The sequence below is a fragment of the Candoia aspera genome, chromosome 7, assembly GCF_035149785.1.
Source record: "Candoia aspera isolate rCanAsp1 chromosome 7, rCanAsp1.hap2, whole genome shotgun sequence".
Classification (NCBI taxonomy): Eukaryota; Metazoa; Chordata; class Lepidosauria; order Squamata; family Boidae; genus Candoia; species Candoia aspera.
Window position 1 is genome coordinate 43,665,272 of NC_086159.1, and position 15,712 is coordinate 43,680,983.

The 15,712-nt window shown below is 41.8% G+C and overlaps 1 protein-coding gene across 3 annotated transcripts in view; it reads left to right on the plus strand.

The window, feature by feature from the left end:
- The window catches only part of OSBPL8 (oxysterol binding protein like 8), a 101,185-nt gene that overhangs the window by 30,242 nt on the left and 55,231 nt on the right, over positions 1-15,712 (plus strand). For 2 of the 3 annotated variants that reach the window (XM_063309040.1, XM_063309036.1), the window contains exons 3-4: positions 3,762-3,798; positions 14,698-14,829. In XM_063309040.1, coding sequence (XP_063165110.1) covers positions 3,762-3,798; positions 14,698-14,829 — 169 coding nt within the window. The remainder of the gene's footprint in view (positions 1-3,761; positions 3,799-14,697; positions 14,830-15,712) is intronic. The other variant, XM_063309038.1, reaches the window with a different exon arrangement.

Sequence of the window (15,712 nt, forward strand, 5' to 3'; positions counted from 1 at the left end):
CATAGCTCCATAGCTGTTTTAAGATTATTCCATTCAAAGGGGGAACATTTTATTCCTGCAGCTTGCAAGGTTTTTCTTGCTGACACTTTCTCAGCTTCTTCATGGTATTCAGATTTGCATTTTTACAAAGTTTAATAACTTGGAAGCTGCCCAGTCCAAATTTGTAAGAGCTATACTTGCAGTTCCAAGATGCATCAAGAATGCTGCCTTATGGTTAGAGACACTTGATGTCACTTGAGTTTCGATAGAAAGTGCAAAGAGAAGTCTCAAACTATGTACTTGGAATGCAGGTTTGCACAGTTTCTTTTAAGGAAAACTTACTTTTTTTAGAATTTCAGTATACTTTATTTGGAATTCCTTTAAATAAATCAAGTGACCTTTCTAAGAGCGTCACTATTTGTAAGTCAAGTTTCTTTCTTGATATCATCTACTACTAAATATGAAAGGAATCCTCTATGGGGATTTCAGTAGTCATAAATTTTAATGGGAGATTTATAGGATGGATAAGAATTGTTGGAAAAAGCTTAGTGAAGATTTTGATTTAGTTTTCCATAATAATGGCAGTCATACTCAGATGTAGAACATTTTTACGGATGTATCATGTCTTATTGTGGCTGGAAATTTCTCCAAGACATCAACATGAGAAGTAAAGATTTTCTTATGGAGATTAAGCTTTTACTGATGAAATAGAGCAGGTTCTTATATGGAACTTCAAAATATAAGTGGGATTAATTAAAAAAAAATAGCCTTTATGGTAAACAGCCAATCCAGATGAATTTTTGAAACCTTTGATTCATGATATAATTAATACTGCAATTAATCAGGCTATAGACTTGATAAACTTAAAGCTGATTAACTTTTTTAGCTTATAAAGAGAAATTAAAACTTTGGTTCTATAACATTGCTGAATATACCAAATTGATTTGTGAATGCAATGCTGTATTGAGAAGATTTAAATGAATTTTGGCAGTTGATCTTCAGCAATACCAGCACTGTAATGCCGTAGCTAAGAGAACTGTTAGGCTAAAATAAATATTTAAAGGCAGTTTTGTAGATTATTTATTTATTATTTATTTATTCTGAAATTATATTGAGAGAAGCTGGAAGAAGATGAGCATTCCTTTAAAATTGGAGGAAGGAACTTCATGAATGTGTGCTGTGGTGATTACACCATTCTGATAGCTGAAAATACAAAGGATCTGCAAGTAATGAAAGTCACAGAACAGAGTAAAAAACACAGGGCTAACATGTTCAAAACATGACAATATAGAAAAGGTTATATAGCAAAATAAATATAGAAAATTCAGATTATTTAGCAGTTCTATGTTCATGTTTTTTAACATCACTGAAACACAAGCTGTTAAAAATTAGTTCAGTGTAATTAGCTGTGTTGCCTGTTTCTCTTCCCTGCCGCCCCCCACCACTCCCCCCCCCAAAAAAAGTCAGTGGAAGTTGTCAGTTTCAACAGAGGAATGTCAGGGAGGAAGGACTACTCAACTTTTTCCTGCAGCCATTTGCATTTACAATATAGCCTCCTTTCCAGCTGACTTTCTTCCCATATGAGGAAAACCCAAAACAATTGTTTTTCCCATGAGAAGAAGAGCAGTTCTGATGAAGGTAGTTTTGAGTCAGAAATAGGTCTAAATAACTCTTTCTGCGCTTAGACTTGCAGCTTCTGAAAGCAACTGTTAATAAACCTATAGTATTGTTTGTGGTTTGTGCCTGTCAGATGATATTTATTTTAGATCCATTGTGGTATATTTTACCCTTTTGAGAGTACAGTTAATAATTATATATTTATTCAGCTATAGGGGATACAAAAAAGTATAATGAAGCTTAAAGCATGATTACAATAATCAAAATGATTGTATGAAAGAAAATATTGACTGAACAAATTGTACAGAATCACATTATACAGTTAAAATGGAACTTTCAACAAAAAGTTTCTCCCTGTTCCCCTTCACATTAAATTAATGCTCCTGGTTAGGGCACCATCTAGATTGAAACAGCATCTTTGCAGTGATTCTTAAACTTTAGGATGAGGCCAAGCTAAGGAACCAATAGGCACAAAGGACACTTTTTTTCTTTCCATTTGTCACAGAATTCTGAGATAAAAAGAGCTCCAGGCAGAACACAGATAATTCTTACTGTGATCAATCATTCTCATTAACTATGTGCACTACAAAAAATAAACTTTATTAAGTGAACAATGAAGTGCTTAGTTAGTCTGCATTTCCTGTTTCCTTTGTAGTTACTCTAATTTATTTTAACTTGCTCAGCATCTGTCGTAGAGCATAATCGTATATCTAAAGTGTACTGTCTACTGGATCTTCCTTCTACTCCACTTCTGTCATGCTGAGTCCTTGTCTTATGTTCTTTGCACCTCCACTTTGCTCTAATCAACTCCCAGCTGATCTTAATCACTTCAGTGTTATTCTTTCCTCTTTATCTGGCAGCAAGTTTATTCAGCTCTATTAACAGCTTTGCTGTAGTCTAACTTTAGTTCACTACCTTAGCTTACCAGTTCACTGTATTCCTTACCTGTCTATTTTCTATCATAACTTTACTTCATCTGTCCATCTATCCAACCATCCATCTCTATTTTAAATTCCATGTCCTTCTTGCTCTACCTCAGCGTCCTAATTTTATGTTTAAAGTTGAATATATTAGCAATTGAATTTTATTTCAGTGCTGACAATATTCTCCAAGGCACCTAAGGATAGGATAGCTTGGAGTGCAGAATGAGCCATGTGGTGCATACGTGTTCATTCCATACTTCTCAACATCAACTGCCTAAGGTAGCTGCCTCTGTTTATCCAATCTATAGCTAGTCCTCCTTGCAAGGAGGATGATTTTCTTTTGATTTATGGAACTTGTTGCCAAATCCTATTCCCTTCCCTATGGAGTACTTAAAATAAGTTGCTTGAAATTTGACACGGTTGGTAATTTTTTCCCCTTACTCCCTCAGTTTCTTTATCTATTGGCTACCCTCTCAACATTTGGAAATTCACAGGGAAATTCCTTTTCAGGATGTTTTGGGGTTTAAGTCTTGTAGTTGGTTTTAACTGAAAAATATCTCTATTTCTCCATACATAAGATTGTGGTGTTTGCATATTTGGGAGATATCTGTTTAGTAGCCTATGTCTTGCTTCCAATTTCATTATTCAATCTATAATATTTCCATCTTCACTTACTGAACTTGGTGCAACAGAAAAATATATACATGTAGCAACAATGAGTTGGCTGCTGTTAGACTGAGTGCTTGATTTCTAGTTTTGTTTCAGTAATGTTAATGGACTTTTAATATATACTGGATATATCTTATCTTCGTCTCTTGTTTACAGTATTTTCTTTCAAATTTCTAAAAAGAAATAAAGCCATGCTTCATTCCTAATTTCCTATGTCAGGTAACACTTGGAGCTGGAATATTATATGATGAATAAATTAAAAGAACTTTGGGAAAAATATTTGTATTTCCAGACAGAACTAGCCTTATTACAATAACAAGCTAAGAATTACTTTTGCTAAACATACTTGCCTATGCCTTTTTAAAAAAATTCCTCTATTAAGAAATTAAATTTAAAAAATCTGTCAGATTTCATATGCATGTTGTATTTTTAGTTTCAAACTAACCTGCTGTTTTCCTTGTTCTTCTTTCTTTTTTGTTTTACCTCCTGTGTTCCTCCTCCTCCTCTTTTTTTCTTTTTGGCCTGGATGCTTTTTTCTGCTGTTCTCCGTACTCAATTGCACTGTACCTCCAGCATCATGGTGAGATCAAAGAATGGCAGGGAACTTCAAGTAAGTAAATAGTTTCTGCAGCAACATCCAAAGAGCTGTATTTTCATAAGGCCATTTCTTCATTCCATATTATTAGCAAATTCCGAGCATTTAATAAATTCAGAAACCGAAGGAATAAAATACATAAATAGGAGACTGGAACGCTATGCATGCTGCATTGAGTTGTACAAAGGGCAGGATATAATAATAACAACTACAACAACTATAAAGCCTAATGTGACAAATACATGCTTTCCATAAGTACATATAGAATATCCAGGAAACAGCAGTTGTTAATCTTATTTATCAACTTTCAGAAAATGTGCCAGCATACATAGCTTTCTTATACAACTATAAGCATAAGCTTTAACCCCTGAACAGATTTATTTAAGGGATTGCTATCAATAAAATCTAGTTCATTTGTGATTTTGTATCATCTTGCTATCTTAAATTTTTCAGTCATGTTATTCTGTGTAGGTCTTTTTCTTTAAAAATTAGGAGCTTTTAAGGAAAGATATTGTGTATTTGAAATAGGTTGCAGTCTAACTTATAGAGTACAAAAATAAAGGCCCTTAGAAATAATATTCTTAATAGCCAATTCATAATTCCATTTTCTGCTTAGTAAATTTAAATAATTAATTTGCAAACAGCAAATGTACTTGATAAATTCTATAAGACTGGCTATCTAACAGTATTTACATTATTTGATACATATGAATCAATCTTATAACATTCGCTTTATATCATAGGTGTGGATGTAAATAATAGTTGGATGCTATCAGAATATTATAACTTCTTGTCCATTTGGCATTTCTCCAGTATGGCTTTGTAACAACTTGAACAAAATTTGCTTGTTTAATGCAAAAATTCAGTAATAGACATTATCTTGTATCTCCATTCTTCACTATAAATATATGCCTTGATCTTTTCCAGTTTCTAGAGACCACTTGAATCATTCTTTTCTTTCTAATGTTGGAAATATTTTTGCTGCTCAGTTTTACAATGTCTCCTATCTCTTTCCATACTCTTCAGATTTTCTTTACCATAAGTTAAGCATACAGAATCTATTAGTTGCATTGATCTGCCTTTATGTCTTAGGTCAAATTTTGCTGATACATCTTGTCATGAGTGAGGATGGCGAGCAGGGGGCTCCCATCCAGGCTGTAAAGCGCATGCTTAGTACTGAGGAATTAGGTGGCCATTCAAAGAGACACAGATCGGGCCCGCCTTAGTCTTTGGGGTTTATATGTCTGGATTTTTCCCATGCTTATTCAGTTTGTTAGGATTCTCTGTTATGTAGCAGTAAATAAACACTAGAGACCTATTCCTTGTCTCAGCGTGGAACAGCTTGTCTCTGGCTGTTAGGACTTCAATCCTAACAAACTCCTACTCCCATCGAAAGAGGGAGGAACAAAGAATTTAAAGGGGAGACATTTGGAAATGTCTTCAGAAAACCAAGAAATTCGGCTTGCCATCCAACAATTGGCAGCAGCCCTGCAACAACACCAACAACAGGTAGATCTACAGGTCAACACATTACAAGCTGCCATGCTACAGCAGTTACAACAACCAGCTCCGATTAACCCACAACCGGTGCCAGCAGCAGCAGCAGCTCTGCCAGTAGTCTTGAGATCCCAGGGCAGTCTACCAGAGAAGTTTGGAGGAGAAGCAGGACAGTTGAGAACCTTTCTCACACAGTGCACTATGTTTTTCGACAGCAGACCAGCAGAGTTTCCCACAGACAGAACCAGAGTCACCTTCATCCTAAGTCTGCTAAAGGGACCAGCAGCCAAATGGGCTATTCCCATGGTGGAGAACAACGACCCGATTCTGAACGACTACCAGAACTTTTTGGCAAGTTTCCGAGCACACTTTGACGACCCGATCAGAGAGGTCACTGCCAGCCGGGAAATTCGGAAGCTCAAGCAAGGTAACAAGAGGGTGGGAATCTACATTGCTGATTTCAAGTTGTTAGCAGGAGATCTGGACTGGAATGAGAGTGCATTAAAAGACCAATTCAAACAGGGGCTGGATGAAGAAATTAAGAATGAATTAGTGCGCCAGGGAACACCAGCTACCCTAGAAGCCTTATATCAGTTGTCTATGGTCATAGATGCCAGGCTAGAAGAGCTCAGACAGATGCAGCCGGGGAGTAACAGGGCCCTCAGAACGCTTCAGCTGTTCTGAGGATTTCCAGCTCTCTCCGTGGCATCCACTCACTCAGGACCAGAGGAGCCGATGCAGATCGGGGCGAGCAGGAGGCTTATTTCTGAGGCTGAGAGGCAGAGAATGAGAGAGAGAGCCCTCTGTTTTTACTGCGGAGCCCAGGGGCACGTTGTGAGAGCTTGCCCAGCGAGAAGCCAAGCAACTTCAGTAAGACCCCCAGGGCAAGCAGCTGAACCAAGAGCCACCTCCGCCTCTACTTCCAACCAGGGAAACTCCGTCGGTCTCCCTCCACAGAGCTCAGCAGGGAGACCATCAATCAATTAAGGGCTCATTCTGAGGATTCCAGGCAATCCTTTTACTACTTACCAGTAATAAATGCACCCAGATCACCAGGTCAAGCTAGAGGCCCTCGTGGATTCTGGAGCTTCCATCAATTTTATTGATGTACAGACTGTACAAGACTTCAACATCCCGACCATAGAATTGCCACGTCCCATAGAAGTGGAGACTATTGATGGCCAGCCCCTCAAGGCAGGGCCGATTAGAAGGTTCACAGAACCCTTGCAACTAACAATGGGAGACCACACTGAGTGGATCCAACTTTATGTTACAGCATCACTTAATGTACCTATAGTCCTGGGCACATCTTGGCTGAAGATCCACAACCCATTGTTGAACTGGACTATGGGAGCAATCTCCTTCCCAGCTAAGGAATGCCAGCACCACAAGATTCAAGCCGCTCTCCGCTCTCCAGCAACCAACGCATTCACGGAAGCGGGGGATCCAGTTGCCAGCCAAGTATGCAGATTTTGCAGACGTTTTCAGCGAACAAGAGGCCACAGCACTACCCCCCCATAGGGACTGTGACTGCACCATTGAGTTGATACCAGGAGCCAGGATTCCAGCAAGGAAACAATATCCCATGTCTCCCAAGGAACTAGCCACCTTAAAGGATTACTTGGATTCTAATCTCCCAAAGGGGTTCATCTGACCATCTACTTCCCCAGCATCTGCTCCTACCTTCTTCGTACCAAAGAAGCCTGACCCGTTGGCACCTGCAACCCAGGAGACACCCATGAGAGTGGTCCACGATTTCAGTTTTTTAAATAAAAAAAGAAACTTATCCATTGCCTTTAATCTCTGATCTGCTGGATTGCTTACAGAAAGCACGCATTTTTACCAGGTTGGATCTCAGGAATGCGTACAATCTGATCCGGATGAAAGAGGGGCACTAATATCTAACTGCCTTCGACACCAGGTTTGGTAAATTTGAGTACCTTGTTTTGCCCTTTGGCTTGTCTAATGCAGGAGCCATATTTTCCAGATTTATGAATCAAATTTTCTCTGATTTACTAGATAAGTATCTGGTCATTTATCTAGATGACATATTAATTTTCTCTGAGGATGCTACAACTCATGTAACCCATGTACGTAATGTCTTACAAAGACTGAGAGAGAACAAGCTATTTGCCAAGCTAGAGAAGTGTCCCTTTGATTTAACTGAATTACATTTCCTGGGCTATAAAGTATCAACAGAAGGCATATCCATGGATCCTTCTAAGGTCCAGGCAATTCTCTCTTGGCCACCTCCCCGAAATGTTAAAGAAGTACAAAGATATCTAGGATTTTGCAATTTCTACAGGCGGTTCATAAAAAACTTTAGTGACAAGGCTAGACCCCTCACACAGCTTTTGAAGAAAGGATCAAAATTCATTTGGGGGGAGAGAGAGCAAGCAGCCTTCCAAGAATTTAAGCAACGCTTTGCATCCCAGCCGCTGTTAAGACACCCTGATCCCACGAAGCAATTCATAATGCATTCAGGTGCTTCCGATATTGCCATTGGGGCACTGTTATTGCAATATACAAACAAAACCGAGAATACATTGCTTCCGTGTGCCTTTTTTTCACGCATGCTCTCACCAGCAGAGAGAAACTATGATGTTTTTAACAAGGAGTTGCTAGCAATTAAAGCAGCATTCCAAGAGTGGAAGCACTGGCTAGAAGGTGCAGCCTTTCCTGTGAAAGTTTGCACCGATCACAAGAATTTACAGCTTCTACAAAACACCAGATCCCTCACCCCACGCCAAATCAGATGGAGCCAGTTTTTCTCCCGTTTCAATTTTGTTATTTCTTATGTGCCCGGGGCGCAAAACTGCTTGGCAGACACCCTGTCTCGATCCTTTCAGGCAACCCCCGCCACTCACCAGGAGGTACAGGCTACTATATTACAACCTCACAACTTTGATCAGCCTATGAGGGGGAACCAAACAGATTTTAGCAGCAGGCAGACAAGCAGAGGACCTATTTACAAGAGTCAGAGCTCAGCAGCAACAGGACCCATATGCCAGGGCCAGGATGGATGACCTCCAGAGGGGCCCGCAAGACACTGCCCCCCCATTCAATGTGGAGGCAGGAATCCTCTGGCATAGTGGGTGATTATATATTCCCCCTTCATTGAGGGAAGAAGTACTGAGACTTTGCCATGACCACCAAACGGCAGGCCACGGAGGTGTTTTCAAAACTCTCCATAGAGCTCTGAGAGACTACTGGTGACCTAAGATGACTGCAGACATAAAGGGTTACGTTGCTTCTTGTCATACCTGCAGATGAGCCAAGCCTCTCCCAGGGAAGCCCACGGGACTCTTGCAACCCCTACCCACCCCCAGTAGGCCTTGGGATACTATCTCCATGGATTTCATCACTGATTTACCCCCGGTCCAGGGGCTGACTTCCATACTAGTGGTGGTGGACCTTTTCACAAAAATGGCGCATTTTATTCCTTGCAAGGGCCTCCCATCTGCACCAGCCACAGTGCAGTTGTCCATGGACCATGTTTTTAGGTATAGAGGCATGGTGAATCACTTGGTGAGTGACAGAGGCCCACAGTTCACTTCCAGGTTCTGGAGGGCCCTTTTCCAGTCATTAGGGGTCCAGATCCACCTGTCATCAGCGCATCATCCAGCTAGTAACGGGCAAGCTGAGAAAATTAACCAATGGTTACAGCAGTATCTCAGGTGTTACACCACTTATCAGCAAGACAATTGGCCAGCCCTGCTCCCCATGGCAGAATTTACTTATAACAATTCTGTGCAATCCTCGACCAAGATGTCCCCTTTCCAGGCACTCTACGGGGTTAACCCTTGGGTGTTGCCCACCTCCTCCCAGCAGGGAACTGTTCCAGCCGCGACTGATTTTCTTAAAGAGCAACAAGCCGCACAGGAGTTGTTAAAGGAGCAGCTGAACAGGGCAAAGAGTGCTTATAAGAGAGCCGCAGATGCTCACAGGCAGGAGGGGCCAGCGATTGCAGTAGGAGACAAAGTGTGGCTCTCTACCAAGTTTTTGACCTCTACCAGGCCCTCCAGGAAGTTGGACTCTAAGTTTGTGGGCCGTTTCACTGTGGTACAGCAGATAAATCCAGTGGCTTATCGTTTACAGCTATCAGCATCCATGAAAGTCCATCCAGTGTTTCACAGATCATTGCTAGCCAAAGACCCTCCCCCAAGTGCCTTACGATGGCAACTGCCCCCCCCCACCTCCAGTAATTGTGGAGGGGGAGGAGGAATACGAAGTCGAGGAAATTCTGGACTCTAGGAGGAGGGGAAGGGGCATCCAATATTTCATACACTGGAAAGGGTACCCTGAGGAAGAGCGCATGTGGGAAAATGCCAGAGATGTACATGCTCCAGCACTGGTTCATCGATTCCATCAGCTTTTCCCTCACAAACCCAAGCCTCGCACTCTACCAGAGATTCCTCACTTGGATGAGCAGGCAGAGGAATTCGTAAGTTTGCACCTTCCACCCCCGCCTGAAGCCTTGACTCCAGTTACAGAGGGGGGGGCGCAGCCCTCCACCTCAGGCGTGCATTTCCCAGGGGGGAGGGGGGACGACTCTTCTAATTATCTAGCTATTTTCCAGCAGCAGCCACCTGGGCCAGAAGAGTTATCAGACCTGGAGAGCAGCACTGATTCGTCCTTGGAGTTTTCCTTTGAAGACTTTCCATCGTTGCCCAGTTCCCATGGGACCTTAGAAGGAGATGTCGAATCTTATCCAGTCTCTGGAAGGGAGGGGGCTGAAATGGAATGTGAATCTGGAGGGGAGGGTGATGTCATGAGTGAGGATGGCGAGCAGGGGGCTCCCATCCAGGCTGTAAAGCGCATGCGTAGTCCTGAGGAATTAGGTGGCCATTCAAAGAGACACAGATCAGGCCCGCCTTAGTCTTTGGGGTTTATATGTCTGGGTTTTTCCCACGCTTCTTCAGTTTGTTAGGATTCTCTGTTATGTAGCAGTAAATAAACACTAGAGACCTATTCCTTGTCTCAGCGTGGTTCCTGGCTGTTAGGACACATCTATTGTCTTTAATTTTTAAAATGTAGCCTATATATTTGACACTACTAATCATTGCTCTGTTCTACAATCTATGCTTGGAAATATCCTACGGAGGAGACTTCCAGGTGAGATAATGGCGGACTAAGACATCTCCGAAGGAGCAGAGGCGATGCTGCTGCAGAGACCAATGGCCAGGCAATAAATCCAAGCCAGTGGAGCCTCTCTGGACAAGGAGAGGCCAAGAGATTGTTCACTTGTGCTCCAGATGGTTGCTGTTGGCGAGGAGACCACGGGATTGTGGTCAACTCGTGAGTGTCGACTCCACTCCACTCAAATAAAACTTACTTTAAAAAAAGGAAGTATCCCGTTGAACTGAATCACTATTCTCCATAGTTTATTTGATTCAGATACATGTATCACCCAGCGATGTCCGGATGTGGAGATTGCATTTAAGTTGCTTATTACAGTTCTTCTAATTCTTCCTGTAACTCTGGATTCCTCCATCTCTCAGTTTTAACATTCCAATTACTTGTTAGTCACTGTATTTCCATTTTGTTTCTTACATGTTGCTCATCTTGTAATTTGCCAGAGAATTCCTCAGTGCCTTCTACCATTGTGTCTTTAATAATGGTATAAACTTGCATAATACAGATTTTTGCTGAATATTAACTAATTCTAACAGATACGGTCCTGTCATTTTGGAGGCTATAACTGAGCATATACTTAGCAATGTCCATCTAGAGTATCATTGCCTCTTTGTTTCTTTGTATGGGTTCATGCCCTTAATAGTGTATCATCTAGTCATCTGATTTCGTGGCCTATTCCTGTCCAATTTACTCCTAAAATTTCTAATTAGTGTTCTTCATTTCCACTTGACAGTTTCAAGTTTTTCCTTGGTTCATACTTCTTCAGGTTCCAATTGTATTTACCTTTGCAAATGAATGATTATTCCTTTAGTCCTGGCAGCATCAGTGACAATACTCCCTAATGCTTTGGTCTGGCAATGGCATCACCTCCAGGTTTATTCATGAAAGTGCTTTCCCAGTAGCTAGAGGAATGTCGTCATCCTGGAGAGCCTTGGCATCTACCACCCAAAGTTGACTAAATTCTTTAGCCTGGCCCATATATTTCCTTTATAGCAGTACAGGTTTGCCTTTGCCTTCTTCTGGGTTTTTTATTTTGGAATTTCTACTTGTAAGAGAGCTGGCTTCCCTGATCTACTCCAGAGCCTCACCTGCCATCACATTGTAGATTACTCTTAGCTTCACCAATCATTTCATTTATTTATAAAAAGAAACGTAAATAATATAATACAGTTTCGATTTGTGCAAATGCTGACATTTCAAGACTTCTAATTTTTCTCGTATATGAAACACAAAGAATAACTTGGCAATATTTATTTCTCATATTTCTACATTGCCCATCTCACAACCGACTCTGGGCAGTTTACAATTTAGTTAAAATAACAAGAGCTTAAAAACATAAAAACAAATACATAAAAATATAAATATAAAATATAGAAAAATATTTAAAATTTATATAAAATATCAATTCCTTAGAGCTACATCATGGCGCCAACCACCCCCATGATTGGCTATCCCCCTTCCCACCCCAAGCAAGGTGGCAAAACCAGATTTTCACTCCCTTTTGGAAGGCTGGGAGAGTGGGGGCCTGCCTCATCTCAGTGGTGTGTTCCACAGGGCGGAGGCCATGGCAGAGAAGGCCCTCTGAGTTCCCTGGTTAGGGGTCCCTCCAACCATACAACAACAGGCATACACCAAGCAATCACAGGGTGGTGGCGAGTTCCCCAGCACTTCAGCTTCCTCTCTCAGCACTGCGGGAACCCAACCACCCCATCTACCGCAACTCCTTCACCAGCCTCTCTCTCTAGCTGGCAGGGAGCACCCCACCCCCTTCTCCTCCTCCCTGACTCTTACTCAAGGAGGGAGGATCCCCACATACACACCTCATCCACTCCTGGGCTCCCTCCCCATCTCTCACCTCAGGGAGGGAGTATACTACTCATCGCACTGGCGGGACCCCGGCAGGGCACTCAGCTCCTCACCCCAGGGGGCTCACTGGCCCACTCGGGTCTTCACTTCGAGGTCCTGTCCGCTGCAGTGCTTGGCTCCTTATTCTGGTGGGCTGGGGGCTCGCAGGAGACTTATAGACAACCTGCTGGGTCCACTGGGCCACCCTAAAGGTCCGCCACACCGCTTGGTTGCCGTGCTGTGCCTCCACTGTTCTGGGGGAATCCATTTGGGCCCCCGGGGCTGTTCTCCGGGGGGCTCCGTGATAGGTCTACTGGGCCACCCTAAGAATTCGCTGCACCACTGGGTTGTCGCGCTGTACCTACTGGATTTGCTGTGCTACCTGGCTACCGTGCTGTACCTCTGCTGCTCTGGGGGGCTCTGTACTGAATCTGCCGGGCCACCCCAAGGGCTTTTCATAGCGCTTGGCTGCTGTGCCACACCTCCCAGCCTCTCTGCAGCTGCCCGGCTGTTGTGCCACGCCTCCACCGCTCCCCTGCTCTGGGTCTGCTGGGCCACTCTTTGTGCTCTGCACTGGGTCTCCCAGGCCACCCAAGGGGCTTTTCACTGCACTTGGCAGGCGGCTGCTTGGCTGCCATGCACCTCCTGGCCTTGCCGCAGCTGCCTGTGCCTCTCAGCCGCCACTCCTCCGCTGCTCTGCCGCTCCAGGAAGCTCTGTGGGGCTCCGTCTGGCTCCTCCAGCCCCGAACCATGGGGGTCGTGGCACCCACAGACATACCCCCTGAGAGCACTATCCAGTAAGGTGGATGAGGAGGGGTCTTCAGGCACCAAACAGACATCCTCTTTAACACAGCAGCTGGCATTGGCTTCCAGTCCCCATCTTGTATTAGTTAAGATATAAAATATAGTTTTAGGGGAATGTAGGAATGAAGAATAATGTGGCCTGGTTAGTCCTCTTCTTTAATCATTAACTCCCTGAAATAGCTTGTTTCATAGGACTCCCAAAATTATGCATAACTCTGCTTTCACTGCTTTGTGGTGAGTGAGAAGATGAGACTGAAAAGAAAGAGGAAAGGAACAAAAGGCAATGCAAAGTAGACTAATAACATGTTTCTTTGGCAAGTATATTTTCCCCTCCCCTCCGCTCTACTACTCGATTTGCTAGATAGTAGGCATAAATAAATAAGGCTTCTGGATTATATGAGACATTACAGCTCAGAGCTATGAGATTTTCCATCTGCAGAGCACAACCTAATAATATTGTTCAAGAATTTAGGAAACATACATTTTGTTGTAATGTCTCTAGAGGGCACTGTGACTGTAAAAAATCACAAATGGGGAAAATTAAGCAAGCAATTATATTGAGAGAAAAAAGGGATTAACATCTTAAAACTTAAAATTAAGTATGTGTTTGGGAATTAGGTTTTGGATTGATAAATATATAGAATCTGTAGCTTTTTAGTTTAGAATTTCAAACACACAGGCATAAGGAAGTTTGAGTATGGAACTGATAGAGTGGGGGAGTTGATTTTTTGAATATGTACTGTACATTGATTATATATTATATACATACAGTTTGATAATTTTCAGAATTTCAGTTTTCTGATAATAGAAGGTAACAGTATGAAGTAAGACTAAAATGCTATGTTTTTATAATAAAATTATTTAAATTGGACCTGCAAATCATGGGAAAATTACCAGTATAGTATAAAAGAAAACAATTACTTCTTTCATGTTACCCCCTCCAGACGTATTAGTCCATAGATATCACCATCTCTGGTTAATCGGGCCATTGTAAAGTTGATCTAAAAAGAAGAGGAATTGAATTTAGGAATATGGCATGCAGTGCATGTATTGAACACCAATCAATCAATTTAAAATTATCCTAATCTTCCATTAAATTAGGATAATTTAAACTTAAAAAGTATTCAAAAGTATGGATATACCTCCATTCAACTTTCTAAGTTTCTTTATATATTTTTAAAACTTAGTGGATATCCTTATTTCTATATACCTTTCTTACCACTTTTGAACCTAAATCGATTCCTATTTTCAAAACTCTAAAACTATGATCCCCGTTTTTTCTATCTATATATTTCCTGATGGAGCTCCAGCACCATCTGACAGTCTCCTGCTTCCTCGTTCCCTCTTTCTAGAGTAAATGATACATTCTTAAAACCTGCTTGAACCGATGACCTTCAAAACCCATCTTTTACAGTGAAAATTTTGCCTTAATATGCCTTACTGCAAATAAGTTTTACAATATACAGTGTAGCTGAAGGAATCACATATTATTTGCCTTTTTACTTCAGGTTCCATTTCCTTTCTTTTTCTGTGTTGAATTTTACATGGTAAGCTCCTTAGGGTGGGGACAAATTCTACTGTATTCTGTGAAATGTCATAACGCTAATCATCTTTATGATGTTTATTTTACAGCTTCAGTAGCCAGCAGTGATGAATCTCATGCTTCTACTCCAGGAAAAATGAACCAGCGTCACGGGAAAGAAGGGTATCTTACTCCAACCAAAGAATTACACCAACTTTCATTCAGTCCGGGCCAAGGCCATGGTAAGAGGCATTTTATTGAATACAATATCAATTGAAATATTCTACAGCACTTGCAGTACATATGTTCAGTTACAAGAGAATGAATAAGCTTTTAGGTCACACAAAACATATTAGTTTTATATCTTGTTTAGAAACCAGCACAGATAGTTCTCTAATTTGAAAAAAAATGCAGTTAAAGGCTTCTTGGTTTAATTGTGCCACAAAGGAGATGTGAAAGTGCTGAATGTATAGACAAGCACTTGTTCATATATCAGTTTATTAAGCCATCTTTGATAGTCACCAGGAGACTTCCATATACTTACGTGTTTATATAATTAGTATTCAAACATTGGCGTTACCTCAGACGATAATCTTTTGATATTTTCCAAAATAATAAAGTATCTAAAGATTTTTTTTAAATCCAGATTTTAAGTCTTTGCACTGCTTTCTTAAATTCCTCATAATTACTTTTTCTCTTACTGTCATGCGCTGCCTACTACTGAGTAAAACACAGACACTAATTCAGGGAATATCAGGTTCTGGTTTATTTCAGCATAGTGCATAGCTAGAAAAAGCTGAGAGTGAAGGGACCGCGCCGGTATGGGGTTTAAATAGCCCGTGCCGGTCAGCGCCCCCCCCACCTTGGGTTGTGTCATCCCCCCAAGTCCTGTATGCTTCGTTGCCGGTAGGTGAGGGGTCACGGGGCCCCTGCTGGTGCCCCGGGCTTCTCTCATAATTGTTTTCTTCCTCCGGCCGGTGATTGCTTTCAGCTGGGCGATATCCTTTGCGTTCCTGCTGACAGCTTCAGGTGTGCCTCGTGATCCGCCCTGTCTTTGTCGCTCTTTCTTCCCCCTTTGTGTTCTCTTGACTGGTTTTTCCGGCCGGGGTCGTTCCCTTCTCCTCG